Below are 24,898 nucleotides of genomic sequence, written 5' to 3'. Positions count from 1 at the left end.
CCGTTGCAGGGATTCAAACCACCGACCTCCTAACTGGCAAGCCCAAGAGGCTCAGTGGTTTAGAGGTATGTGGTATTGACCATTTGCCATTATCAGTGGAGAAGGGGACCTGAATCAATTGAACTTTAGGTGATGCTGTTGTGGGAGCTGTTTTGGCATGTGTGGAGATTTTGTAAGGCAAAGAGTAAGGGACTTACTTGCTGGACAGTTGGGAGCAGCCAGAGCATCCTCAGGTTGCGTCAAAGGATGGATGCTGATGATTGAGTGCAGTTGTCTTGCAGATACAGGATTTAACAGTCATGGTGAGGGGCATCTCCTTCTACTGCTACTTTTGGCTTTCTCTACCATACTCTTCAAACTCTGAGTTCTTTCAGTGAACTATGCCTGTGGCCCTTGAATTCAACTTTCCCTGCTTCCCAACTGTGGATCCTTCAGCCTCAGAGTCCTTGAATCACGATGAATTTGAGTATGCTATTACAGCTGAGCAGATATGGGAGGGGGGACATCCAGGGCTGGCAGACTATCATAGCTCAGTGTGACACAGTACTGTATCTGAGTAAGTAGAGCACATGGATAAAGTCCCAGATTCACTCCTTGGCATCTTTAGCTTAAAATACATTAGGCAGCAAGGCTGGGAAACACCTCTGACTGGGAATCTAGAGTTTTGTTTTAATGCGATATGTATGCTATCTTTGTTTTTGTTTTTTTTGTTTTGTTTTACTTGTTGCAAGTCGCTTTGTCACTTTTCACTGTGAAAAGCGATGAAGAAATTTAAATCAAAATCATAATAAGAGTGCCTTTGTCAGTCGGATGGATGAGTTTATTTTTCCAGTTCTGGGATGGGTGAGTTTATTGATGTCCCTCAGAATAAGCTTGTTCCTTATAAGCGTTGAGTAAAAAAAGCATTTTCCTCGCGCACTACAGTGGCACCTTCCGATCCACCGCTGCTTCTTCTTGTTCTTCGGCGATTTCCTGTGGCTGATACTGTAGAAGGAAGGGCGGGCTTGAGGTCCCTCCACAGACCATGGCAACCATTAGCCAACCAGGGCTCGGTACGAGTGTTTCTGAGACCAATAGCACGACGGCACCGCGAGAAGTGGATTGGCCGGCGAGCCGCAGCGCGTACGGCGTGACGTTCAACGCATGCGCGGGGCGACAGTGGCTTGTGAAACCGGGTGCTGTGCTGACAGGGCCGCAGCCATCCCCGGCCTAGCGTGGGGGCTCGAACTCGGACCTGCAACTTCCGTGCCCCGCGTGCGCTCAGTTCTTTTCCAGTGCAGCCGCCGCCGCCGCCGCCGCCAACATGTTTCTCACTCGCTCGGAGTACGACAGGTGAGTGCTGGTAGGATGTGAGGGAGCGCGGCCTGCGCCTAGTCAGGGGCTGAGTCACTGCGGGGCGGCCTGCCTGCTTCACCATTCGGGTGCCGGCTAGAGGCGCCTTCCTTCCCTCCCTCCCTCCCTCAGGCGCCCCCTCCCCCTGCGAGGGTCCATGGAGGGCGGGGGTGCAGGTGGCCTTCGGAAGTCTCTGCTCCCCCCGAGAGACTGAAGCGCCTCGGGCCCTGACGTCCAGACGAAGGGCGTGAGAACAATCGCTTAGCCCACCTCCTGCCAGAGAGGAGATCGCGGGAAGCGCCATCATCACGCTCGCTTAAAGGCAAGTCGCCTGGGAAGCGGCGTGGTCTTAAGAAGATGCCGATAAACTTGGGATGCCCACCCTTGTTCTGCTCAGCAGAAAGAAGCCCGTTGCAGTAGCAAGTTGAGGGGAAGCAACCCCGCTCTCCTCTTCTGGGCTTCTTTTTTCTCCAGCCAGGTGGGAGTGGAGGACAGGCATTTATGAAGGCTAAATTGGAAAATTCCGTCCTGCAGAAGTAGTGCACCGACTACATCAATAAGAGAATGAGTGTTACTGACTCTGCGCAGGTTTCCAGTTATTTTCACTTGTAATGTAGGCTGATCACAACAAACCTCCTCTTTCTTTTGCTCCCCATCCCCTCTGCCTCCAGGTCCAGTTTGGCTTAAATATGCATTCTCAGTGATGGGCAAACATGAGTTGTGAAGGGGCTTGTGTCCCTTAAGTTGTATGCTGTTTAGAAAAACATAAACAAAGTTAACCTTGTACTTCAATGCTGGCAAAATTCTCGATTGTCCCAGTCTATAACTGACATAACTTGTGTTGTGCAATGGTAGCTTTGTATTATCTGAACTGTTGCAGAGGCAAGGCCTCAGCAAGTTTCCTTAGTCATAGTGATGGAGTCTTCAAGCTTTTGCTTTCAGTTGCACCGATTTGACAAAGGTTATGAATGATTCATCATGCTTAATAAACTGAAACTAAACAACACTTCTGTACTTATATGACAGTGGGCAAATTAACTTACGCAGAACGTCTCAAATTAATTTGTTGAATATTAGGTAACATCACACAAACAGCTAGCAAATGAACACTGCTCAGTTCCCTGTGATACTTAGGGATTTACAGTATAAGAATTTTCCTTGGGTGCACACTTTACAAAATAAATTTAGTTTTAGCTCATATTTATTTCTGACTCTTCAGACTCTCAAGTGCCAAATTCTGGCGTAAATCTCCCCCCCCCCCCGGAAAATTGGTTGCAGCTTGACAAACCTGCAAGATGAAATTGAAAGGTACTTTAGGTGGCCTCTTATTTATGCAAGGTAACACAGAACATTTGTGGTTATAGAAATCACAACTCACTTTAAATAATTTATTCTGCCTTTAAAACCCACACAGGCCCTTGGTAGATTTTGCTATAGATGCACAAGCATTGTTGTAGATTATTATTTTTTGTTCGAAAACTGGAACGCTCACTTCCGGGTTTCAGTTGTTCAGGAGCTGATTTGTTTGGGAGCCAAGGCGTTCGGCTTCCATTGTACGACTGTATTTAAACACTTACACACCTGCCCACTCACTGAAAGAAGCATACCTAGTTCTTTCTTCTTACAGGATATAGCACCATTTACTTCTGTTTGTAAACTTCCTGACACTTCCAAGAGTCTGACTCATTTTTTTCAGGTTGTGATAGTAGGAACACTTACTTTTGAGTTACCATGCATAGGATTCTGCTCTGAGTTTACTTTTTCTTCCAATTTCAGGGGTGTGAACACTTTTTCTCCAGAGGGAAGATTATTCCAGGTGGAATATGCCATTGAAGCTATAAAGGTACAATAAGCATTTGAGTCTCTTCTGTAAATACCACCTCTCAGTTTGTTGGTGCAATGTGAACAATGGGTTAAATTATACAGTGCATGGTCTCATGTCTTGAGGAGCATACCCCCCTGGATGTTTTGAGATAAGAGTGCCAGGTGCACTGGGTTACCATAGCAACACCAGTAAGCTTAAATGTATGACTTGCTGATTCATACACTCTCCCATTGGTTCAGGAAATATGCCTACATGTAGAGATGGGTATAATAGTCTCTAGCGCATTGCTTTTATTATGGCCTTCTCCATGTCAGTGTCTCGTCCTGTTACATGATTTGTTTCTATCACTGTCTGACTCATAATCAGTGAGAGTCAGGGAAAGAGGCTGTGGGTTTTACACAGCAGTTTTAGCTACCATGGTGATAGTGTTAATGGATCTCTCTGTACACATGTATCTTGACTGCAGAGACCAGAAGAATGGTATACAGTAGATAATAGTGTTTAGCTTTGTCTTATGTCTGGTGACAATAAACACTTCGTTACTTTGAATCAGTGTTAGGAACTCAGATATATAAGCTAATCATTAAATGACACCTTAAAGCTAGGTTAGGGACACCATCATTTCTATACCACTTCATATTTTAAATAAAAAAATCTCAAAGTGGTTTACAACACATTAAAGCATCAAGTAAAACTATCCAGAATAAAACAAATTCAAGCTTCGAGGAAAATATTTCAGATCCTTCTCTAAGAGACATTTTGCTTTCACCATATTTATTTACCTACTTAATTTTAATAGCTGCCCCATAGCAGAAGTACTCTAGGAAGTGGTTTAGAGTGTTGGACTTGGGAGGGTTCATATCCCCACTCGGTCATGAAGCTCACTGGGTTACCTTGGGCCAGGCACAGCCTCTTAACCTACCTCACAGGGCTATTGTAGGGATTAACTGTGGGGTGTGTGTAAATCATGTAGTCCTTGGAATATAAATGTAATAAATAAGCTCTTCTGCTTACTTGCTTAAGAAAGCTGGAGAGGCTAGCCAGCTGAAGATGTCAGTTGCCAACCTGGCATCCAGAGATCTCCACATGGTTGCATTTGGACCCGCACCAGTTGCAAAATGTGCCTGGCATCTGGCCAATTTCTAACACTGCTTTGAACTGTGTGAGAGAGGAGGTTTTCCCATAATCAGGGACTCTGGAAGAAGGTGTTCTGCTGAAGACTCTGCTGGAGCTCCCACATACTCTGCTGATAAATCATACTGATTGAAGTATGGTGAACTACCAACTACCAGATGGGCGGGATATAAATAATAAATTATCATCATCATCAACATCATTATGACTTCCACAAGTCGTCAACAAAGTCTGGATGGGTTGAAATGGGGAATCTCAGAGCCATAGCTTCAGAGTGAGGTGTACAATTTGAGCAACTTTATCCAAAGCTTGTGCTGCTTGTTCAGATCACAGAAGTTTAGATGGTACAGACTGTGAGCAGCTGTGCTTGCTTTGGTTTTGTTGTTGTGCCTAACCTGGTGTTCTTTAATTGTATTAATCTGATTAAATTAGAATTTTTGTAAAATGTTAAACTCATTAAGACTACAATCCTATACATACTTACCTAGAAGGGAGCAGGTCTCATTTAACTGAGTGGAACTTACTTCCAAGGAGACAGGAATAGGATTGCACTATTAAGTCAAGCAATAAAGTTGATGTCTGTATACCTTAGATGACGACTTCTGTGTACAGTACACTTAAATTAAATGGGTACTTCTTTCTATCATGCTCTGCATGCAACTAAATTTTAAGAAATCAGTAATTAATGTTCCTTCTAAGAACAAACACAATCAGACTTACTTAATGTGAGCTTTATATGGTAACTAGCTATTAGTCCTTGCAGTGATGGGCTGTATTGGGTGTTGGAACCAGTACAATATATTTGTGCAGGCCTATTAGAATCAGGACACAACAGTTGTGCATTCATCATTAAGTATCCCACATTTACTCTTAAATATGCTTCCATCATTAAGAAGAGAAGCATTAAAAGATTATGGTAATGACACTTAGTGACTTTAAGAGTCCAGCAGGGACTCCCTGTGGCCAGAGCAAGTCTTAGCTTTTGCAATCCACATATTTTCAAACACTGTTCCCAGTTCATTTCTGCTCACTGCATTATCAATAATCCTTGAGTGCTTCCAACTGTGCTATTTTGCAGTTCAGACAGAGAAAATTTAACTTGTAACATCAGTAGAGAGCTTATCTTAGATAAGCCACTGTTTTCTAACTAAATGTATTTGTATAAAATATTTGCATTGCTTTGCGTAATTATAATTTTTTGCAGTAAGCTAAAGACCAGTTCACAACAATGCCCATGTTCTTTCTTTGTGTTAAGACACATTTATTCTCACTTTTTTTCGTACTTTGATATCATAATTTAACCCGTGTGCAGCTGTACTTACTTTTTGTGCCTATTATAGGGTTGTTATGATTGTTCCCTGTTTTATTTATTTGTTTTGTATAAATGAAATAATTTTTTTTATCAAAGGGGAAAAAGCACCTCTAGATGATTTAGGCCCCAAATACCTCCTTCCCCACAGATTGTCTTAGGTGTGATTATCCATGGAGGGGGCGCTCTTGTTTGTTCCACCATTTTCAGAAATTAGAGGGAGGGATCTGGGAGAGGACATTCTTTGCTTCAGTCTCTAAGTTGTGGAATTCCCTCTCCATAGAGGTGCACCAGGCACCTTAACCATTTATTTTCAATTGTGTGCTGAAGAAATACCCTTTTACCCTGGCCTTTGACACTTGAGATACAGTGGTACCTCAGGTTAAGAACTTAATTCATTCCAGAGGTCCGTTCTTAACCTGAAACTGTTCTTAACCTGAGATACCACTTTAGCTAATGGGGCCTCCCGCTGCCGCGGCGTGATTTCTGTTCTCATCCTGAAGCAAAGTTCTTAACTCGTGGTACTATTTCTGGGTTAGCAGAGTCTGTAACCTGAAGCGTCTGTAACCCAAGGTACCACTGTATATGTTTTAGGACCCCCTCTAGTTGTGCTTGTAATTTGTTTTAAGTATTTTTAATGCTTCATTTTATATTGTTGTAACCCGCCCTGGAACCTTATGGTGAAGGGAAGATAATAAATTGAATAATAATACATATGTAGGTAAAACATGATTATAATTTTTTCTGATATTCTGAATCTGATTATCACCAATTATGTATGTTAAGATGTGCATCTCTTAAGTATGTAGATCAGATACACCAAATATCAAAGGTGGTTGGTAGTATTAATCTTTTCCTCTTCCTTTCAATTTTTTTTAAAAGCTTGGTTCCACAGCGATTGGAATTCAGACAGCAGAAGGGGTTTGCTTGGCTGTGGAGAAGAGGATCACCTCTCCACTTATGGAACCCAGCAGTATTGAGAAAATTGTAGAAATAGATGCTCATATAGGTAAGGGTCACAAAATCTCACTTATTTCTACAGTAAATCATGTAGTGTGTGATGCAGCATGTACGTGAATAAAACTCTTCCTCTGCGAGTCTCTTAGTGATAAATTATCCTGTAATGCACACTACAAAGTTATGTGCAGACTTTATTTGGTGGGGAATTAATATTTAATGGTGGCAGTCACTGGTTTTCCAGGCTCCAGGCCAGCAGGACATAGTTGCAGAAGTAGGAAGCAGCAGCTGTAACTTGCTTCTGGTTGACCTCACTAGTGAAAGTGTGTCCCCAAAATTAGAACTTGGAGGGCAGGGAATTGCAATGTAAACGCTTGATCCTGAGCCAGCTTCTGTGCTGGAAGCTCACTGATTGGACCACTAATGTTAGCCTGTCCTCTACTCAAGACAGTTTCTTGCATAGGCACGCACACACCACAGTAGAAAACTAGGGTGTATTCTTAAATACATTACATTTTTATACCTTCCTTTCCTTGTATTTAATATTAATATCATCTCTTCAGTATGGATTTTTCCCTAGTACACCATTAACTTTTTTACTGTTCACAGACAATTGTTTGTGTTTTTAATCAACTCTGAAGATGTAACACTGGTATTTTCATATTTCTAGTAGCGCATGAAGGCAGTGTTAGAAACTGAGGTATGAAAGCTAGGCGCTAAATGTGCCCATAGTTATGGGCACAACTATAGAATGTCTAGGCACGCTTTTTAAATAGTGAGAATACAAAGCTGAAAATGAATGAACGGAAGCTAAAATATTATGTTCATTTAATCCTTCCCCTGCCCATCCCCCCTAGCATTCTTAAGAGCAGTGCTTTTTTCTGGGGGTATGCAGGGGTACACATACCCCTAAACATTTTGTGAATCTTTGTACTTTTGTCTATGTACTGTATTTATTTCCCCCAATTTGAACTATAAAATGGTGATTTTCTTGAGTCAAAATGAGAGTACTCCTAAACGTGTTTTTAGAAAAAAGCACTGCTTAAGAGGGTGTATAGTTAAACTACGGAGTTCATAGGGATTTTAAGTTACTTGGGAAATTGAAACTTTTTTTTACTTCTTGCAAATTGGATCCAAAGCTGACTAAAGTTTGTGTATCTCTTTATAGGTTGTGCAATGAGCGGTTTAATAGCTGATGCAAAGACATTAATTGACAAAGCAAGAGTTGAGACACAGGTAACATTTAAATGTTGATCCGTGTTGCATCTCTCCCCTCCTCCTTTTGTTAATGTCAGTCATTTATTAGCAGAACATGGCTAAATAGAGCTGAATATAGAGCAACTTGAATCTCTGTCTTTATCTAAGGAATAAACAAAATTGAAGGTTAACTTTGAAAGGTCAGCACAGGGTTTTCTTGTTCTTCCTTTATCAATATATTATTTCCTGTTTACCCTGAATATTTAAAAAGTCTAAGATGTAACAGGGTAACCTATCATTGTGTTTTTGGAAGAACCTTATTTAATATCTAGAAAATACATACACTCTGAAACAATCCAACACTATTCTTGCCCTCTTTGTTCTAGCCAATGAGCTCCATCATTTTGCTCAGGTGGTGGTATAAATCCTTTCTAGGTAGTTAAGAAAGATTGAGGGGCCTTAATTCCCCTAACTGCATAGGAGTCACGACTCTATGAGTGACTTCTCTGTGACTCGGATGATGTTTAAATGGTCCAGCCAGAGGATGCTGTGGTTGGATCTTTATAATCTCCCAACCTGTATAGGAACTGTTTATGAAAAACAGCTCCCGGTGGCTAGAGAGACATTAAAAAGCATCCTAAGTAAGTAAGGTAAAGGTAAAGGTACCCCTGCCCGTACAGGCCAGTCGTGACCGACTCTGGGGTTGCGCACCCATCTTGCTTAAGAGGCCGGGGGCCAGCGCTGTCTGAAGACACTTCTGGGTCACGTGGCCAGCGTGACAAAGCTGCTCTGGCGAGCCTGCACTAGCGCAGCACACAGAAATGCCATTTACCTTCCTGCTATAAAGCGGTACCTATTTATCTACTTGCACTTCGAACTGCTAGGTGGGCAGGAGCTGGGACCGAACGACGGGAGCTCACCCCGCCGCGGGGATTCGAACCGCCGACATACGATCAGCAAGTCCTAGGCGCTGAGGTTTTACCCACAGCGCTACTCGCGTCCCTAAAATCATAGAATCATAGAATTTGTAGAGTTGATGTACAGTATCTCGCCTTCGTCAGATAGTTGGGCTATATGATACTTAGGTGTTCTAAGAGGAATGGCCAGCTGGTGGCCTATGAATCACATTAATTATTTCCCCAATTCCTTGTGACTCCCTAATGGCACCACAATGAAATTGGCATGTGAAACTTTTGTGTAATTCTTCCCTGGTAAGCACACTCTCACTTTGTTCTGTTCGGAGATACACATGATTGTTACTTGGGGAACAGTGCTGCCTAGAACAAAAGTCAGTATTCTAGTGCATAATGGGAGAAGATGCACCCAGCATCCTGAAGTGTCTTCTCAGGATTGGGGTTAGGGACCATTTTAGGATTTTAGCTTCTTGGGGGGGGGGGGCAGCATGCTGAGCCCTTCTTAGCCAAGTTGCTTCCATAGAGTGGGGCCAATGACTAGCTAGCTCTCCAAGAAGAAAAAATTGGCTATTGCTCATTGTAGCAGTAAGATCCTTTATTTGATTTGTTGTAACTTTGCTCTTTGTGTGTGTGTGAAGGAAAAACTCTCATGAAAAGTTAGAGTTCAACCTGCTCTTTTGTCTTAGAATCACTGGTTTACATACAATGAAATCATGACTGTAGAGAGTGTGACACAGGCCGTGTCCAACTTAGCATTACAGTTCGGAGAAGAAGATGCTGATCCAGGTGCTATGGTGAGTAGGTGCTTGTGCCAGTTATATTCTGCATGCACATCTTTGGCAATTGGCTTACCCAGTTACTCAGCCATTAAAGTCTTGATCCTTCTGTGATTATGTTCCAGTCAAGGCCATTTGGTGTGGCACTACTCTTTGGAGGAGTTGATGAAAAAGGACCACAGCTGTAAGTTGCCCGTTACTTCTTTCACTCTTGTTTTCTTTGTATGTTCAAGTGCAGTGTGTCTACCTGTTGTGCAATTGGTAGGAAATGGGGTACCCTTTTGAAAAAAGGGGGTATCTGGCACCTTGTGAGATACCGTGTCAGTAAATAAGTGGCAATATATTGGATTGGTAATGCAAGATGATTCAGAATATTGCAGCAGCATCCTAACCATATTATGCTAGCATCTGTCATAATCACTAAAGTTTGAATAGCGGTGAAAAGGTTGGGGTTGGAGACTATTACCCTGTAAGCCGCTTTAAAGATATTTTTTCCGTTGGTGCAAACCAGCTACAATAGTGCAATCTAAATACACCTGATGCAGTTCAGTAACTCCTTATGGTGCAATTGTGGTGGACAGGCAGGATAACATGATGAATTTTGTCACAGTCAAATGTTGGCTCGGGCTACCATATGCCACTGTAGGTATGCCTTATCTATAAGATTGGGGTGCAAGGGAAGTCTACTCCGTTCCTGTTCTCAGAGTTGCCTAAGTGGTACATTGTTACACAGAATGTGACACTTGCATAAATCCCGAATGTTTGAACATGTAAACATTCAGAGTGAAAAGGGGAGTATGCAAACAATCTTTTCTAAAGGACTAGCAGAGCTATTGGTAATATAATATCCGTAGTCTGCTATGACATTCCTTAGGTGGGGTTGGGAGAGCATTTGTAACCAGAAACTGTATACTTCCAAGCTCCAAGCTCTTTTTAAAGCAGCAAGCCTTCCTCAGTTTTGTAGGAGAGAGAGCAGTATGAACAAGGGTTGAGAGTGTGATTAAAACAAAGGATGGCACTAAAAGATAAGAGAGTTGCAATCTAAAATTTCAAAAAATGTTTGTTGAAGCATTTTTCTTAACTAAATATATGGACCATGCATTCAAGATCATTTGCATGTGCAAAATATTTGTAAGTACTGCTAGCGTTAACCTGAAATCAGAATAAATCTGCAAAATAATAATTGTCTGATTATCTTTTCAGTAGTCATCTCAAGCATACACCCCAATGCCTTCTGTACTGTATTTTACTTTATCAGTCAGTTTGTCTCTTGATAATCTATTAGAATTGCAAGTGATACCTTAAATTCATTCTCAGAATGGTTGAACATTTGATTCTGACTAAGACTTGAGTTTTTTGCACTCTTCTCTTCCCTTTCCCACCCATTACCTCATTCCCCATTGTTAACATTATCTTTATGCCAGTTCTTTGCCATTTGTTTTTTTTTAAACAACTATTTAAAGACCATGAGTGGTTTAAAGTGCAGTCTGTTCTGTCTAATGCTATAACAGATTGAATTATTGCAGGAATATAAGTACAGTTGTCTGGAGTTTGAAGTCACCTCCATGGAATTTTCATCTTCTTTCTCCCATTGAGGTGTATAACGTGAGAGACTCCATAGCCTCTTTGGAAATTTTGGTCCACACAACTGCTGTATCAGTTCTTGTTCTGTCACCTCATGTTCTGTCCATCATTTAATTTAACTTATTTGGGAACATACATAGAGATCCTTCAGGCAATTCCTTAAACAGGCAATACCCTTTTAACATCTAATGAATCAAACTCCAGTCCTGTGAAAGCTCATACTCCTAATTTAGTTTGTGGTTTATTAGTTAAGTAAATAGTTGGTCTTTGTAGCTCCTTAAAGAATAACATGGCCCTGAACCAGAATACAGCGGTACCTTGGGTTACATATGCTTCAGGTTACAGACTCCGCTAACCTAGAAATAATACCTCAGGTTAAGAACTTTGCTTCAGGATGAGAACAGAAATCGTGCGGTGGCAGCAGAAGGCCCCATTAGCTAAAGTAGTGCTTCAGGTTAAGAACAGTTTCAGGTTAAGAATAGACCTCCGCAATGAATTAAGTACGTAACCAGAGGTACCACTGTATGCCATTTGATATGTGCTTATTATATTATATTATATTATATTATATTATATTATATTATATTATATTATATTATATTATATTATATTATATTATATTATATTGTGTGTGTATGCACTCTTTTGGAGGGTTCCATGACTAGCTATTTGGAGCAGGATCAATTGCTGGAGGAGAGCCAGGAAAGACCAGTTTCTGTGCAGAACACCACACAATGCTCTATAGATTAAAATAATCCAACTATCAAGATTTTAACACTTTGGCTGCCATGCACACCCATGACTGGTTTGCATGTAACTCTAAACTATGTGCTTCTGTGAGTCTGAGCAAAACCTTGGGCTTGAGGATTCCCCTCTCCTCCTCCTGTATGGCTGAGAGGAGAAAAAAAAATGTAGAATTAAATACCACTTTTCCTAATTGCTTTTTATGTTCAAATTAGGAAGCTTATTTTAAAACAAATCCTGTAGTTTATTAAGCAAGCCTGCTTCATAAACCATGGTTTGACTATGGTTTGTGTTGCAGTTGACTAGTTTTTTTCAAGCCACATTTCCTGCTTTATGTATAACAAGCCAGAAATTGGTAAATTTAATCCTTTTTTCACCCCTCTTCCTTGGCCATGTGGGAGGAAAGAGTGCTCAAGCCCCTAGGTGCTGCTCAAGCTCGGAAGCTTGTGCATGTAGTACTGAATCACAATAGGTCAAGTTTATAGACACCTCTTAATCCTTGAAGTATCATGCTTTACTGTGTCTCTTCTAGAAAAGTTCCTTGTCCCATTAATTTTCTACTCATCCCCCATTGCCTCTTCTTGTGTAGGTTTCACATGGACCCTTCTGGGACGTTTGTACAGTGTGATGCAAGAGCAATTGGATCAGCTTCAGAAGGTGCACAAAGCTCTCTGCAAGAAGTTTACCACAAGGTAATAGGATGAGATCTGAAAAAAGCATATCTTAATAATAATAATAATAATAATAATAATAATAATAATAATAATAATAATAATTTATTATTTGTACCCTGCCCATCTGGCTGGGTTTCCCCAGCCACTCTGGGCGGCTTCCATAGAAACAAAAAAAACCCCACTAAAATATCATACATTAAAAACTTCCCTGAACAGGGCTGCCTTAAGATGTCTTCTGAATGTCAGGTAGTTGTTTATCGTTTTGACATCTGATGGGAGGGCGTTCCACAGGGCGGGCGCCACTACCGAAAAGGCCCTCTGCCTGGTTCCCTGTAGCTTTGCTTCTCGCAATGAGGGAACCGCCAGAAGGCCCTCGGCGCTGGACCTCAGCGTCCGGGCAGAACGATGGGGGTGGAGACGCTCCTTCAGATATACTGGGCCGAGGCTGTTTAGGGCTTTAAAGGTCAACACCAGCACTTTGAATTGTGCTCGGAAACGTACTGGGAGCCAATGTAGGTCTTTCAAGACCGGTGTTATGTGGTCTCGGCGGCCGCCCCCAGTCACCAGTCTAGCTGCCGCATTCTGGATTAGCTGTAGTTTCCGAGTCACCTTCAAAGGTAGCCCCACGTAGAGCGCATTGCAGTAGTCCAAGCGGGAGATAACTAGAGCATGCACCACTCTGGCGAGACAGTCCGCGGGCAGGTAGGGTCTCAGCCTGCCTACCAGGTGGAGTTGGTAGACAGCTGCCCTGGATACAGAATTGACCTGCGCCTCCATGGACAGCTGTGAGTCCAAAATGACTCCCAGGCTACGCACCTGGTCCTTCAGGGGCACAGTTACCCCATTCAGGACCAGGGAGTCCATCTTGATTTTTTTGTCCCATAGAACACTCTTTACTGCAGTTCCCTGGTTGAAGAACAGAGGTAAAAGAGACAAGAATGACAGTTCTGCAATTGACACGTGGTCCCTAATCTTTCTATTATGAAGGTGTAGTAAAGCAGCTGGTGCCTCCTGATGTAAATGGAACACTACATTTCTCAGTTATAAAGTTATTCTTATAGTAGTAAGTTGTGGGCAAGTATGGACAAAGATTTCTATTAATACTTCTCTAACAAAGGATTAATAGCTAATTCCATACCAGCTCTTCGTTCTAAACCACTCTGTAGAGCAGTTATTCTATCCAGGCATTCATATACAATGTCATACCAAAACAAACAGGGAAATTCTTGTGTGCCATTACAAACCTCTTTTAGCTTTTGCTAAAACAAGCAGATTGTTTGCTATATGGAGACAGTCTTGGTATAGAGATTTAAAGTAGTCATGTGTGCACCAGTGCTTAACTTTCATAACTTCTCTTTACAGTCAATGACACTGAAAGAAGCAATCAAGTCATCCCTTGTCATTTTAAAACAAGTTATGGAGGAGAAACTGAATGCAACTAACATTGAGGTATGTATTTTGCTCTTTTGATAAAGGCAAGCATTTTCCACCTGTATCTACAGTATGGGAACAACAAGGCATTATGTTCCTTAGCTAATAGCTGCTTCTTCATAGGGGATTCATGTCTTTGCATAAGAACATAAGAAGAGCCTGCTGGATCAGGCCAGTGGCTTGTCTAGTCCATCATCCTGTTCTCACAGTACCCAAACAGATGCTTTTGAGATGCATCTTTAAAGATCTCATACTTATAACTGCAGCTTTGATAGTTCTGACACTCTTTAGCCTTGAAGTGAGTGTTCTTGCATCCTCTTGCTCAAATAATAGCAGCCCTAACTTCTTATCATCTTGGTGCCTTTTTGAGAGGCTCTTTAGCATTGGTCACTACCTTGGTGCTTCTCTCAATTTCTATAGCTGAATTTTATAGAAGCTAGAGACCATTCCTGTGGGAATGAATGCCCTGGTTAAACTGTTGTGGGATTCTGAAAATTCATTTCCTGGCAGGTTTTTTGAAAGTGAAAACAGAACTCAGAGGGTTGTTGTTATATATTGTAATACCCTCCTTTTTCCCTTGAAGGGACCCAAGGCAGCTAGTTAAAATCTTCTGTGGTGAGGACTTGTAGAAAATGTTTTACACTATGTAGAGAACATGCCTGTTTGCCATCCTGCACCTTCTTTAAGAAGGAAGTTTCCTTTGTTCAGCAGTGCTTTCTTGGCACTCAAGTTTTAGATGGAATAAAAATTGTGTGACTTCCAAGGTTTTTCTGTAATAAGATCTGAAGCAGTGTTAAATCTCCAGTGTGAGTTTTCAATACAGGTTCAGGGAGCAAGTTCTGTGTGCACTGAGGGAAAATCTTTGGGCTCAGAAGCAATGTACATTATTACGAGTTGCAAGATTCAGGGAAGCCTCTATGCATAGAGATGTATGTGTGAGGGCTTCCCTATTAGATGCCCATGCTAAGGTGTGGATGGTGGAAGCAGGGCTGTGGTGGGGAGGGGGGAAGCTATGCAACAACAGGGGGTGGGCTCAAAGGTGCAGTACCTTTTTACACACTTTGCCTCTTTATGTGAGTAATGTGTGATGTGGGTCCTAAGTGTCTAGTATCATGAGAGGGGGAGAAAAAGTTGTTTAGCTACACTTTGCACTTCTCTTTAAATCTCTGATGTCCCCTTTTCGTAGTCTGCCCCTGCAATTAAAAAGCACAAAATGCTTTAAAGAATGTGCTTCTGATCACATCTAACATAGAGTGGAGGCGGGGAGACTTCTGTATTTTTAAACGTAGCTCTGTGGACTAGAAAGAGAATAGCTTAGTGGTAGAGCATCTGCTTTGTATGCAGAAAATCCCCGGCTTGATCCCGAAATTGCCAGGTAGGGCTGGAAATGTTTCCTAGCTGAAACCCTGGAGGGCTGCTGCCAGTCAGCAGAGACGATACTGAGTTAGATGGATCTATGTTCTGAGTCAGTAATAAGGCAGCTTTTTACATTCACATCCTAACCTGCCTTCACTGAAGGAGAGAAATAGAGTTGAGTGTCATCTTACTCTAAACTCTGAACATCACCCAGCAGTTTTCTTTAAAAAGTTAAATGCTCGTGAACAGAATTGGGCCCTGAAGGACCCTATATCATGATTAAGAGGCTATCACTACCATATTCTGGAATATTCTGACCAGCTAGGAGCAAAACCCCCACAAAATCATTCTTTCAACTCCCAGCTTGTTCAAGTGACTGAGAAGGATATCACAGTTGATAGTGTTGAAAGGTGCTGATTGTCTAGGAGTTTCAGCAGGGTCACACTCTCAGTCTCTGTTTTTCAGCATAGGTTATGTACCAGAGTGATCAAGGCAGTTTCTGTTCCAAAGCTGGGCTTCAAGCCAATTAATAATATTGGATAACAACAACAGATTGGTTTCATCCAGATGTTTTTGGAGTTGCACCACTATTACCTGCCCTCAAGAAGGGTTGTTAGAGGGTTATTTCTGTAGTATGTAAACAATGTACTGTACAAACGTACTGTACAAAAGTAAAGAAAGTCACACCTTTCTACAGTCATACAATTTTATAATTCATTCTAAAAATGAGCCTAACATGTTTCTTCATAGAATTACTGAGATAGTGCTTCACATACAGTATTCATATTAGGCAGTGGTGGCATTATTGAAAAGCTGTGAGATGCATCTTCATTGGCCGTCTTCTTTGCCATCCAGCCTACCAGTATTTTGCCACTTTGGGTTGTATCTAACACTGTTGGTCTGATTCTGCAACAGACTTAAGCTTGTGCAATGGGACTTCCTCCTCCTCCTCTTTCCTGTAGCTCCCTGTGCACCACCAATATGCTGCAGAGGGTTGGGGGACCCTCTGGAGCAGATTTGAGGGACATGAAGTAGAGGTCCCATTCAGAACACAACTCCATGCAGACAGCATTTTGACAACATGGAAAACCATACTAAGAGCCTATCTGATTTAACACACACACACACACACACACACACACACACACACACACACACCAGTGTGGTGTAGTGGTACCAGATATACCAGAGAGCCAGTGTGGTGTAGTGGTTAAGAGTGGTAGTCTCATAATCTGGGGAACCGGGTTCGCGTCTTCGCTCCTCCACATGCAGCTGCTGGGTGACCTTGGACCAGTCACACTTCTTTGAAGTCTCTCAGCCCCACTCACCTCACAGAGTGTTTGTTGTGGGGGAGGAAGGGAAAGGAGAATGTTAGCCGCTTTGAGACTCCTTAAAGGGAGTGAAAGGCGGGATATCAAATCCAAACTCTTTTTCTTCTTCTTCTTCTTCTTCTTCTTCTTCTTCTTCTTCTTCTTCTTCTTCTTCTTCTTCTTCTAAAAGGAGCCAAGCTCCTTGAGCCATCTCTTGACTATGCTTCAGTTCATACATTTTGAAGGGTCTGCACCGCCTTTGTGTGCTGGAGATTACTGCCATCTCCTTTACAATGGGGATGATGGTTAGTGCAAACCAGGCCCTGGAAACGCCCAGTAGCATGGAAATTCAGTTCATATGACTCTTCCCACCCCTTTTTAAAGGGAATTACCAACAGTGGATTCAAGTGCTTTGGAGAAATGGGTTGCACAATAAAAGCCAGTACTATTTTTCTAGAAAAGAGGTGCCAGAATTCACCATGAACACCTTCCATGCTCTCTTAGAATGGCACCTGAGAGGTGCTGGAACTCAGTTCTGGCAAGTTCCAGCTGAAAAAAAGCCCTGATAAGAGCTATCGTGCTCATTTTGATAAAGGAGCAGCTGAATCCAAGCATGTTCAGTAGAGGCTTCTTGGTTTTGCCTCTGCTACAGAGAAATAAAGTACATTAGAAGTGTCACATATCCTGTTTCCCTGAAAATAAGATAGTGTCTTATATTAATTTTTGCTCCCAAAGATGCGCCAGGCCTTATTTTCAGGGGATGTCTTATTTTTCCGTGAAGAAGAATACGGTACACATTTATTGTCTAATTGTGAGTCAGCCAGACTCCGTCAGGGCAGAGTGAGCAGCAGGCGGCGGTGCAGGCTCTCTGATTTAAAGAGACCTTGCACTGCCTGAACAGCTCCGGCTGTACTGGCCAATCAGTGAGCTGCGCGGCAGAGCCCGCCGCTATGGGCTACGGTCCAGAGGAGTCAGACGCCTTACGGTAGCTTTGGGGGCCTTATATTCCGGGGAGGCCTTATGTTCGGGGGAGGCTTTATTATCGGGGAGGTCTTATTTTCGGGGGATGCCTTATATTACAGCGAGAGGCAAAACTGGAAGTAGGTCTTATTTTCGGGGGATGTCTTACTTTCGGGGAAACAGGGTAGCTGTTCAGGAATCTGGTACGTGTTAGATTGGAACAGTCCATGAGCCAAAAGAGTTCAAACAGTGATCTGTCTGCTGTGTCTTGTGCTGTGTCTTCTTAATGTACATAAGCATATGTAACCTTTTCCCCCTGTCCTTGCAGCTTGCAACAGTGCAGCCTGGGAAGAAGTTCCACATGTACACAAAAGAAGAACTTGAAGATGTCATCAAAGATATTTGATGAGGGAGAGAACCTCTCCAAATGCCTCATTCCCTGATCACAGCAAACTGATTCTTCAGTTTTTTTCCAGTGCCCGTAACTTTATTTCAGCAGCAAGTATGCCTGCTCTTAAACAAAGGCTCAAAATATTTTTTACAGTTTCTGTACATATAAAAGATCTTCAGTAAGAGGAAACTAGAATAAATCATTTTGTTACTCTTATGTCAATTCTTCTATAATAAAAGTTCTGGGGTTGGAGGAATGGTTCAACTTGGTGCTGGACCAAACTGGAAACGTTGCAACAGCAAGAGAGTGGAAGTACAATATCCCAATGAAAATTCAGGGCTCCCTTCTCTGGTGCCTGTTACTACAGTAGTATTTCAGAATGCGACTCTTAACTTCAGTTGACTGCTTATTCAGTTCATTCTTTAAAAAAACTAAATCACCTCCCATCCTGACAACAGTGACAAACATCACTGATACAGTATGCTGTGGGGAAACATTTTAGACCCCCAAATCCCTTTTTCATATTGCAAGATAGCACCTGAATAAGTAGCACAGTTAAAAAACTAACTTTCTGGGCATTTATACTGTTCACTACAGTTAAGATTACTGTATAGCACTTCACTTACGTGGGGCAATTTTCTGTTACCTTTCTAATCTAACATTACTGTGCTGAGCTGTCTTCCTTTTCTGGGCAGCATTCATAATCAAACTCCCAGACATGTAGCCTTCAAAATCCACTTCTGGAGCTCCATTTCTAGACATTCAAATGGCATAGCTCCCTCGTGTGGGAACACATGTTCTTAATGAGTCAACAGAATTTAGCCGCTAGTGAATTGATCTAGTCTTGCACCTTGTATCTTCCTATGGGAGAGGATATGCTTCTATCCTAGATAAGAACTGAATTGTCAGACAAATAGGCCTGCCGATTTCATTTTTTAAAGTTTTTAATAAACTATCTAGTCTGACTTGCTTTTTAGATATTTGATACTGTGGCCAACTGGCTTTATTTTCACTTTAGAACAGGAGTGCGTGGTAACTTTGTGCCATGCCCTTGTTCATTTCTTTTTGTTGTTCTAATGCATATCAGCAAGGCTAGAGTAATCTAAGCTGCTGTGAGAACAAACAATGCAATATCAAACAGGTTGGGTAAAACGGGAAATTGTAGGATTACTCATTCAGGAAAGTTAAGAATTGTCTGTCCCATTTAACAGCTTGGCAGACAATATTTGCCTAGCAGTCATTGGTACTTACAAAAATATTTTGCCAGAAATGAGAGCTGTAATTGCATCCTGAACATAGTTTAGATTAACACAGAAATGATTGGGTGGGCCCTTAGTGGCTATACTTTGGCTGAGCAGAAGTTAATGGTCTTAATGAGCAATAAGCAGAAAAAGGACAGGCCTATGCTGGGCTAGGTAATGACCTGCATAGCAGGTGGCTAGTCTGTGCCTTCTGCTTATCTATAAGAATGGATACATCACAGGATAAGCTTGAATGGGTGCATTTTAAAGCCTATTTGGAATATAGAACTGTTGTTTTTCATCTAGCGTTTGCTCTGTGCAAAAAGGAAAACCTTCCCTGGCACTAAAGACAAAGGCTTTTTATATTCTGCTTTAGGCGCTGTTGCTGGTACCAGAGACCATGTGATCATACCATGATTTCTCTCAAATCAAAAAGCAAGACTTTGTTCTCATCGGTCTTTCTATGACAGGAAGTGATTCAATTTTTGCCTACTACAGTCAGATCTTGAAAAGTGTGTCTCCTTAGCCCATGAGAGACTCTGAAAGTAAATAATCTGTAATGTAGCTGTAGGTATGCCTGCCTGCACATTTCAAATGCAAACGAACATGGGCAAGTAAGGTATGAGGAGGCTCACTAATTTTTGAAACAATTATTTTGTCCTTGGTCCAAGGTCAAATACTGCACTCTTTAACTGATCTAAATCACATTTTTTATGTGTACAAGATGCTGAACTTTTCCATGGTGCTTTATTTCCTCATTTTCCAGGGTCAGCTATTGGTTGCCTACAGGATAACATGTACTACTTCCATATCTGCAGGATCTGTTTCACTATATGCTCCAATACACATGGAACATGCTATTTTCTTGAGGGTTTATTGTACCTGCTTTCTGTTTTGACAATTTTTAGATACATCATATTAGGTGTCCATAGCTGATGCTGACCAAACCAAAACACCTGTGCCAAATTGTGTTTTCTATAGTGTATAGTTTGATTTGGTTGCTTGTACAGATGCATTTGTTCTGTAGCCATAGGTTAAAGCAAATACATCAGTTCAGTTAGCGACATTATTGGATCATCAGCTGGTTTTTGCATCAGCTGTTGTCGAGAGGTACCAAAATACTTTGGATGTATTGAATATTATTAGAATATATACATATCCAATTTTTGTGCCCTTGTGCATCCACCATAAATATTACAAGGTAACGTTGCCAAAATTGCACACTTTTAGTCTTTATGACCTTAGATGCTAAGGATCTGTGTTTCAAAGTGACTATCCTACAAAATATAAAGTATGAAAAGTGGCCATTCTAAATAGTGATCTGTGGATACAACCGGTCAACCCCAACTTGGTCCATTAAACTCTGTGGCTCACAATATATATTAACTGGGATGCTCCATGTCTGGGTGCAACCAAGCAGTCTCTGAACTGTAATTTCATGCATTGTCATCTTTAGAAGGTTGACAGGTATTTTCAAAGATAATTGTAATCTTTGTTCTTCATTCTTTTTCAGTCTTGTTTTTCTGGTGATACTGTTACAGGAACATTTTAAAAGCCTTATTTTAAAATCCTCATTTTAAAAAATACATTTCCTGATTTCCTAACAGTTCTGGAATATTATTACTACTGCTGCTGCTGCTACATAGGTGGTATCTAGCTAAACAGTTCTGCTAGAGCAAGCACTTTTAGCTTCCTTCTCCCTCAGTGGCCCATAAATCTGTTCTAGGAGGTTGGGGGGGTGGACCCACAAGAGAAGTGCTAGTGGAACTGTTTAGTAGGATATTGTCCTATGTAATTAATATTTCCTTTGCAACTCAAGGTTCTCCAAGGTGACTTTACTTAATGCAATAGAGTGCAGTGGCATTGCAACTGTAGTTTTCCCTAACTTTTCCTCCCCCCCCCCCCCGACTGCCTCCACTGTTGAGTAAAGGCAGTTTGTTCCTGGTTGTGTGCTTCTTTCTCCATCCACCTCCCCACCCTAGGACTCCAGATGCAGTAGCTGTACTTACCTGGTATATTATATACTGTAATTGTGTATTTCTTTTCTGGGGCAAGTGATCAAAATCCTCAGAAGATTACCACTTGCAACCCTGATAGGTTTGGAGATTTGGTGGCAAAGTTCTGAACTGTCCAAATTACTTGTCTCTAGCGTTGACATTCAGAATATACAACTGTTTTCTTTGGTTAATTTCCACTCTTTTTTGTCCATAATGCTATGTAATACTTTATGTGAAATAACTATACACTATTTCAGCAACTTGTGGTTCTTGCATGTAGGTTTCAACTCTTCCCCCTCTCCCATGAATTCATGTTGCAATGCTTCTGTTATGTGATGGTTTCCTGTTCATACTCTGAAGCCTTTACTTTCTAGCTATTTCTAGCTATAACACTTGTTAACCCATTGCTTGCTAGGAGGGCTGCAGTGTTCCTGGGTCTTCAGTTGTGTAAAAGAAAGGAGGGTCAAAGTAAAGTCTGTAGATGCTCCATCTGGCTATCCAACTACTTAGCAGCACTCTACTTCCATTCCTGCAAACAAGAGTAGACCTAGTAGATGAAGGTTCAATGAAGGCATCTCATGAAGTCTGTGCCTTGGTTTCCTCTGTGACTTGGATTAAGGATACCTTACTGTCCAGCCCATTAAAAATAGTATTCGGGAATGCAAGGATTTATCATTTCTGATAACTATCATTAAGTGCTCAGTTTCTAACATCTTCGTTTGTATGTAACCTTAAAACTTCATTTTGCCTTTAGTTTGAATTATATATGGTGATACATGATCCAGCCAAAATAAGCTTTGTTCAGTTTGAAGGAAGATTTAATTAAGTACGTACTTTTCCATTGTTATTAATGGAGGTGGAATGTACTTAACTGTGTTTAACTGAGTGAGGTGTGTTGGCAGTTTACCAATACCATTGTCCTAAAGATCAGGCTTTAATTATGTGGAGTTACTACTTACGCTACATTTTGAACTTGGTTGCAGAAAATAACATATATACTGCATCATCTGTGAAGGGCAGCTGTGTCATGAACCATTGCTTTTCTTTAAAGTACTCATAACTAGGTGTCTGCCTGCCCTGATACTTTTGTGATGGCTATTTTGATGTATCTGCATTTTTGTTAGTAGGACACATTATACCTTCCTCTTCATAAGAAAAAAGCCTTCAGTACTGTGAGAGCAGTATAAGGAACATCATGTGCCTGTTTGTGTTGCTCGTTAGCAAAATGCCATAATTGCCGGCTCTATGGCAATGAGTGAAGAGAGAATAAATATTTAATGTATCCTTTGCTCTGTTCCAATACTAGGGCTTCACACATTTAGTCAAGCCATTTTTATCATTGAAAAAAGGAAAATGAGGGAGAAAGGGTGTTCAAAATGTTCTGTGTGTGCTTTTTTGACTCTGAGATTATGCTTTAACCATACTGCTGAGACAATGAAGTAAAACAAGCATCATGGAGGAATAAAGAACTTGGAACCCGGATGCACCAAGATAGAATATACTAACTCTCAGAGCAGCAACCCATGTTAACCTACTGTGGAAAAAAATATACTCTAAAATGCTTGGGGCACTCTAAAAACTCTAAAGACACACTCTAAAAGCACAATCTATCCACTTCAGTCAATGGGATTTACTCCTCAGTAAATGGGTGTAGGTTTTAAGCCCATGTCTTGCAGTACTGTACATTTTAGGCATATTGGGAAGGATCTAAATACCATTTCTCTTGGTATGCTTTTGTTTTTCTTTGGAATATCCTTTAACACTCAATAGGGTGGAAGAGAAAGTCATTCAAAAATGACAAAATCTAAGTGACAGACTTGACCTTTTCTTTTTCTGTAATTTGACCCTTGCTTTTTCACTTGCTGTTTTCACTTGAGTCTTCAACAGAAACCAAACGAGGACCCTGTGCTCGTTCAAAGCACATCTGAAAGAGAATGGCCATAAAAATTGCCTGACTCAGAGATCCAAACTGATAAGGCAGTAGGACTTTGTGCATATCTTTTAGGAAGGCTAGCAGGTGTCCAGAAGGCGAGGTGATTTAACTGCAGAAGAGGATTTCAAATCCAGAATGGCTCACAGCCTTGCCCCCCAATGAATCCTTCACCAAAGGACTAGTTGCTTGCCCATATAAGTGGGCAAATGTAACAAATACCAGTATGTGAAAATTAGAAAAAAAAGTCTCCCTATCTTGGTCTTAATCTCCATCCCAAACGCTCCGAGCCACTCCAAGAATCCCTAGGACGAAAGCAGCATCGAATTTCCGCCAATTAAAAAAAAAGCCTTAGTGTCACCCTCTTATAACCAATCGGAGCACAGCAGCGAGGAGGCTAAGATTACTCCTAGGAGCTGTAAGGGGAAACGCTGGTAGGCAAGCTAGCCAATGGGCAAGGTGCTCTCCAAAGTGGGGTGATGCTGCCCAGCTAGAGAATTAGGAGGAGGAGGCTGGTGTTAGGAGGTAGCCAATGGCCACAGGGGGGTGGGGGCAGGGTTGGCTGCTGCGCCGCAATTGGCAGCCCTGTCAACCACTTAGAAAATAGAGGCTGGGGTCGCTGCGCGAATGGCAGAGGAGCTGTCAGAAGAGGCTGTCTGTTGTCTGAAAGGGAGATAAGAGTGCCACCTCCCGCAGCCAATGGCTTCGGCATACCTGAGCGGCGCAGCCCAATCGAGGCTTTGGTGGGCGGGGCGGCGGGGGTGAGCCGCCTCCGTGCTCTGAGGAGAGACTTCTGTGGTGGAGGTTGTTGTCGGCGGCGGCAGAGATGGAGCCGTCGGGCTGGATGCGCGCCGGGATCCTCCTGCTGTTGGCGGCCCCGCTCTACGGCCGCGAGCTCCGCTTCGGAGCGGGAGCGCCGCCGCGGGTCCGGCGGGCCGAATCCGAGGGAGTGTGCGGCCCGCGAGACGGCGGCTTTGATTTGGAGGTGCTCGGCAACAGCACCCACCAGGTGAGAAGAGAGGGGGGGAGCGGCGAAGGAGGCGAAGGCGGACGCGGTTGGGGGGGGGGTCGCTCTGGCCGGTGAGGGGGGAGGCAGGTGAGGGACGCGGGCTGGAGCTTGACGCAGGTGCAGGGAGGGAGACGCACCTGAGGCAGCGTCAGCCTTGGCCTCGCCTCGGCGCCCCAGAACTCTCACAGTCGGCGCCTCTGAACATGTGCAGAGTGCGTTTCGCTGACAGCCACGTAAGATACGGCAGCAGTTTTTCAGGGTGGGACTGGGCTCCCAGGCCGGTTAACAACGTTGCTCAAAAGGAGGGTTGAGCCCAACCACCTCTCTCTGAGGAAGCAGGCAGCATTAAGAAGCTGGAGTGTGCCTGTTTGTGTTGGAGTGGTGTGATGCAGCTCATATGTGGAGAGGAGGAGAGAGAGAGAGAGCCACACCTGTAGAAGTGAGAGTGCAGAATTGCCAGGTAGTTGTGTAAGGACGAGAGGGACTGGTGCATAGGTATAGTGAAGCAGGACAGATGGAGAAAGGATGCAAAAGGAATGGGTGGACTCTCCACTTTCCCCAAATCAAATGAGCACCCCCAGGACTGCTTTGAGGCTTTAAAATGTGGCAGAAGCTGATCAATGGCCTCCTCTGCCTCATTTGGCTTGGTCCTGAGAGCATTTCCCCCCACATTTGTGGGACCTTCATAGCTGAGAATCATTGACATTCACAGACTAAAGGCTAGTTTACAACACTGCACACAGCCACTGCGTTTTGTGTTAAATGCTGTGTTCAGTATACGGGGCTGACATTCATGTGACCAGCTGCAGTTGCATGGCAGGAAGTTT

The 24,898-nt window shown here is 42.4% G+C and overlaps 2 protein-coding genes and 1 long non-coding RNA gene across 4 annotated transcripts in view; 2 read left to right on the top strand and 1 right to left on the bottom strand.

Annotated features, from left to right (window-relative positions):
• Nucleotides 1-1,125: 1,125 nt before the first annotated feature.
• Nucleotides 1,126-18,110, top strand: PSMA5 (proteasome 20S subunit alpha 5). The gene is made up of 9 exons (XM_083509455.1): nucleotides 1,126-1,332; nucleotides 3,109-3,175; nucleotides 6,483-6,609; nucleotides 7,726-7,793; nucleotides 9,355-9,462; nucleotides 9,570-9,628; nucleotides 12,362-12,464; nucleotides 13,809-13,895; nucleotides 17,832-18,110. The coding sequence occupies exons 1-9, from the start codon at nucleotides 1,304-1,306 to the stop codon at nucleotides 17,907-17,909; spliced, it is 726 nt and encodes a 241-aa protein (XP_083365581.1). The 5' UTR covers nucleotides 1,126-1,303; the 3' UTR covers nucleotides 17,910-18,110.
• Nucleotides 18,111-20,653: 2,543 nt separating this feature from the next.
• LOC310709597 lies at nucleotides 20,654-23,903 on the bottom strand. Its single transcript, XR_014527597.1, has 2 exons — nucleotides 23,777-23,903; nucleotides 20,654-23,056 (listed from the first exon to the last, which is right to left on the bottom strand). It is a non-coding gene; the product is annotated as an uncharacterized lncRNA (long non-coding RNA).
• Nucleotides 23,712-24,898, top strand: part of SORT1 (sortilin 1) — a 49,333-nt gene continuing 48,146 nt past the window's right edge. The window contains exon 1 of one of the 2 annotated variants that reach the window (XM_083509432.1): nucleotides 23,712-24,071. In XM_083509432.1, coding sequence (XP_083365558.1) covers nucleotides 23,889-24,071 — 183 coding nt within the window. In that variant the 5' untranslated portion in view covers nucleotides 23,712-23,888. The remainder of the gene's footprint in view (nucleotides 24,072-24,898) is intronic. The other variant, XM_083509431.1, reaches the window with a different exon arrangement.

Source organism: Podarcis liolepis, assembly GCF_965112155.1.
Source record: "Podarcis liolepis genome assembly, chromosome: 6".
Classification (NCBI taxonomy): domain Eukaryota; kingdom Metazoa; phylum Chordata; class Lepidosauria; order Squamata; family Lacertidae; genus Podarcis; species Podarcis liolepis.
This window is presented reverse-complemented; position numbering and strand designations above follow the sequence as displayed.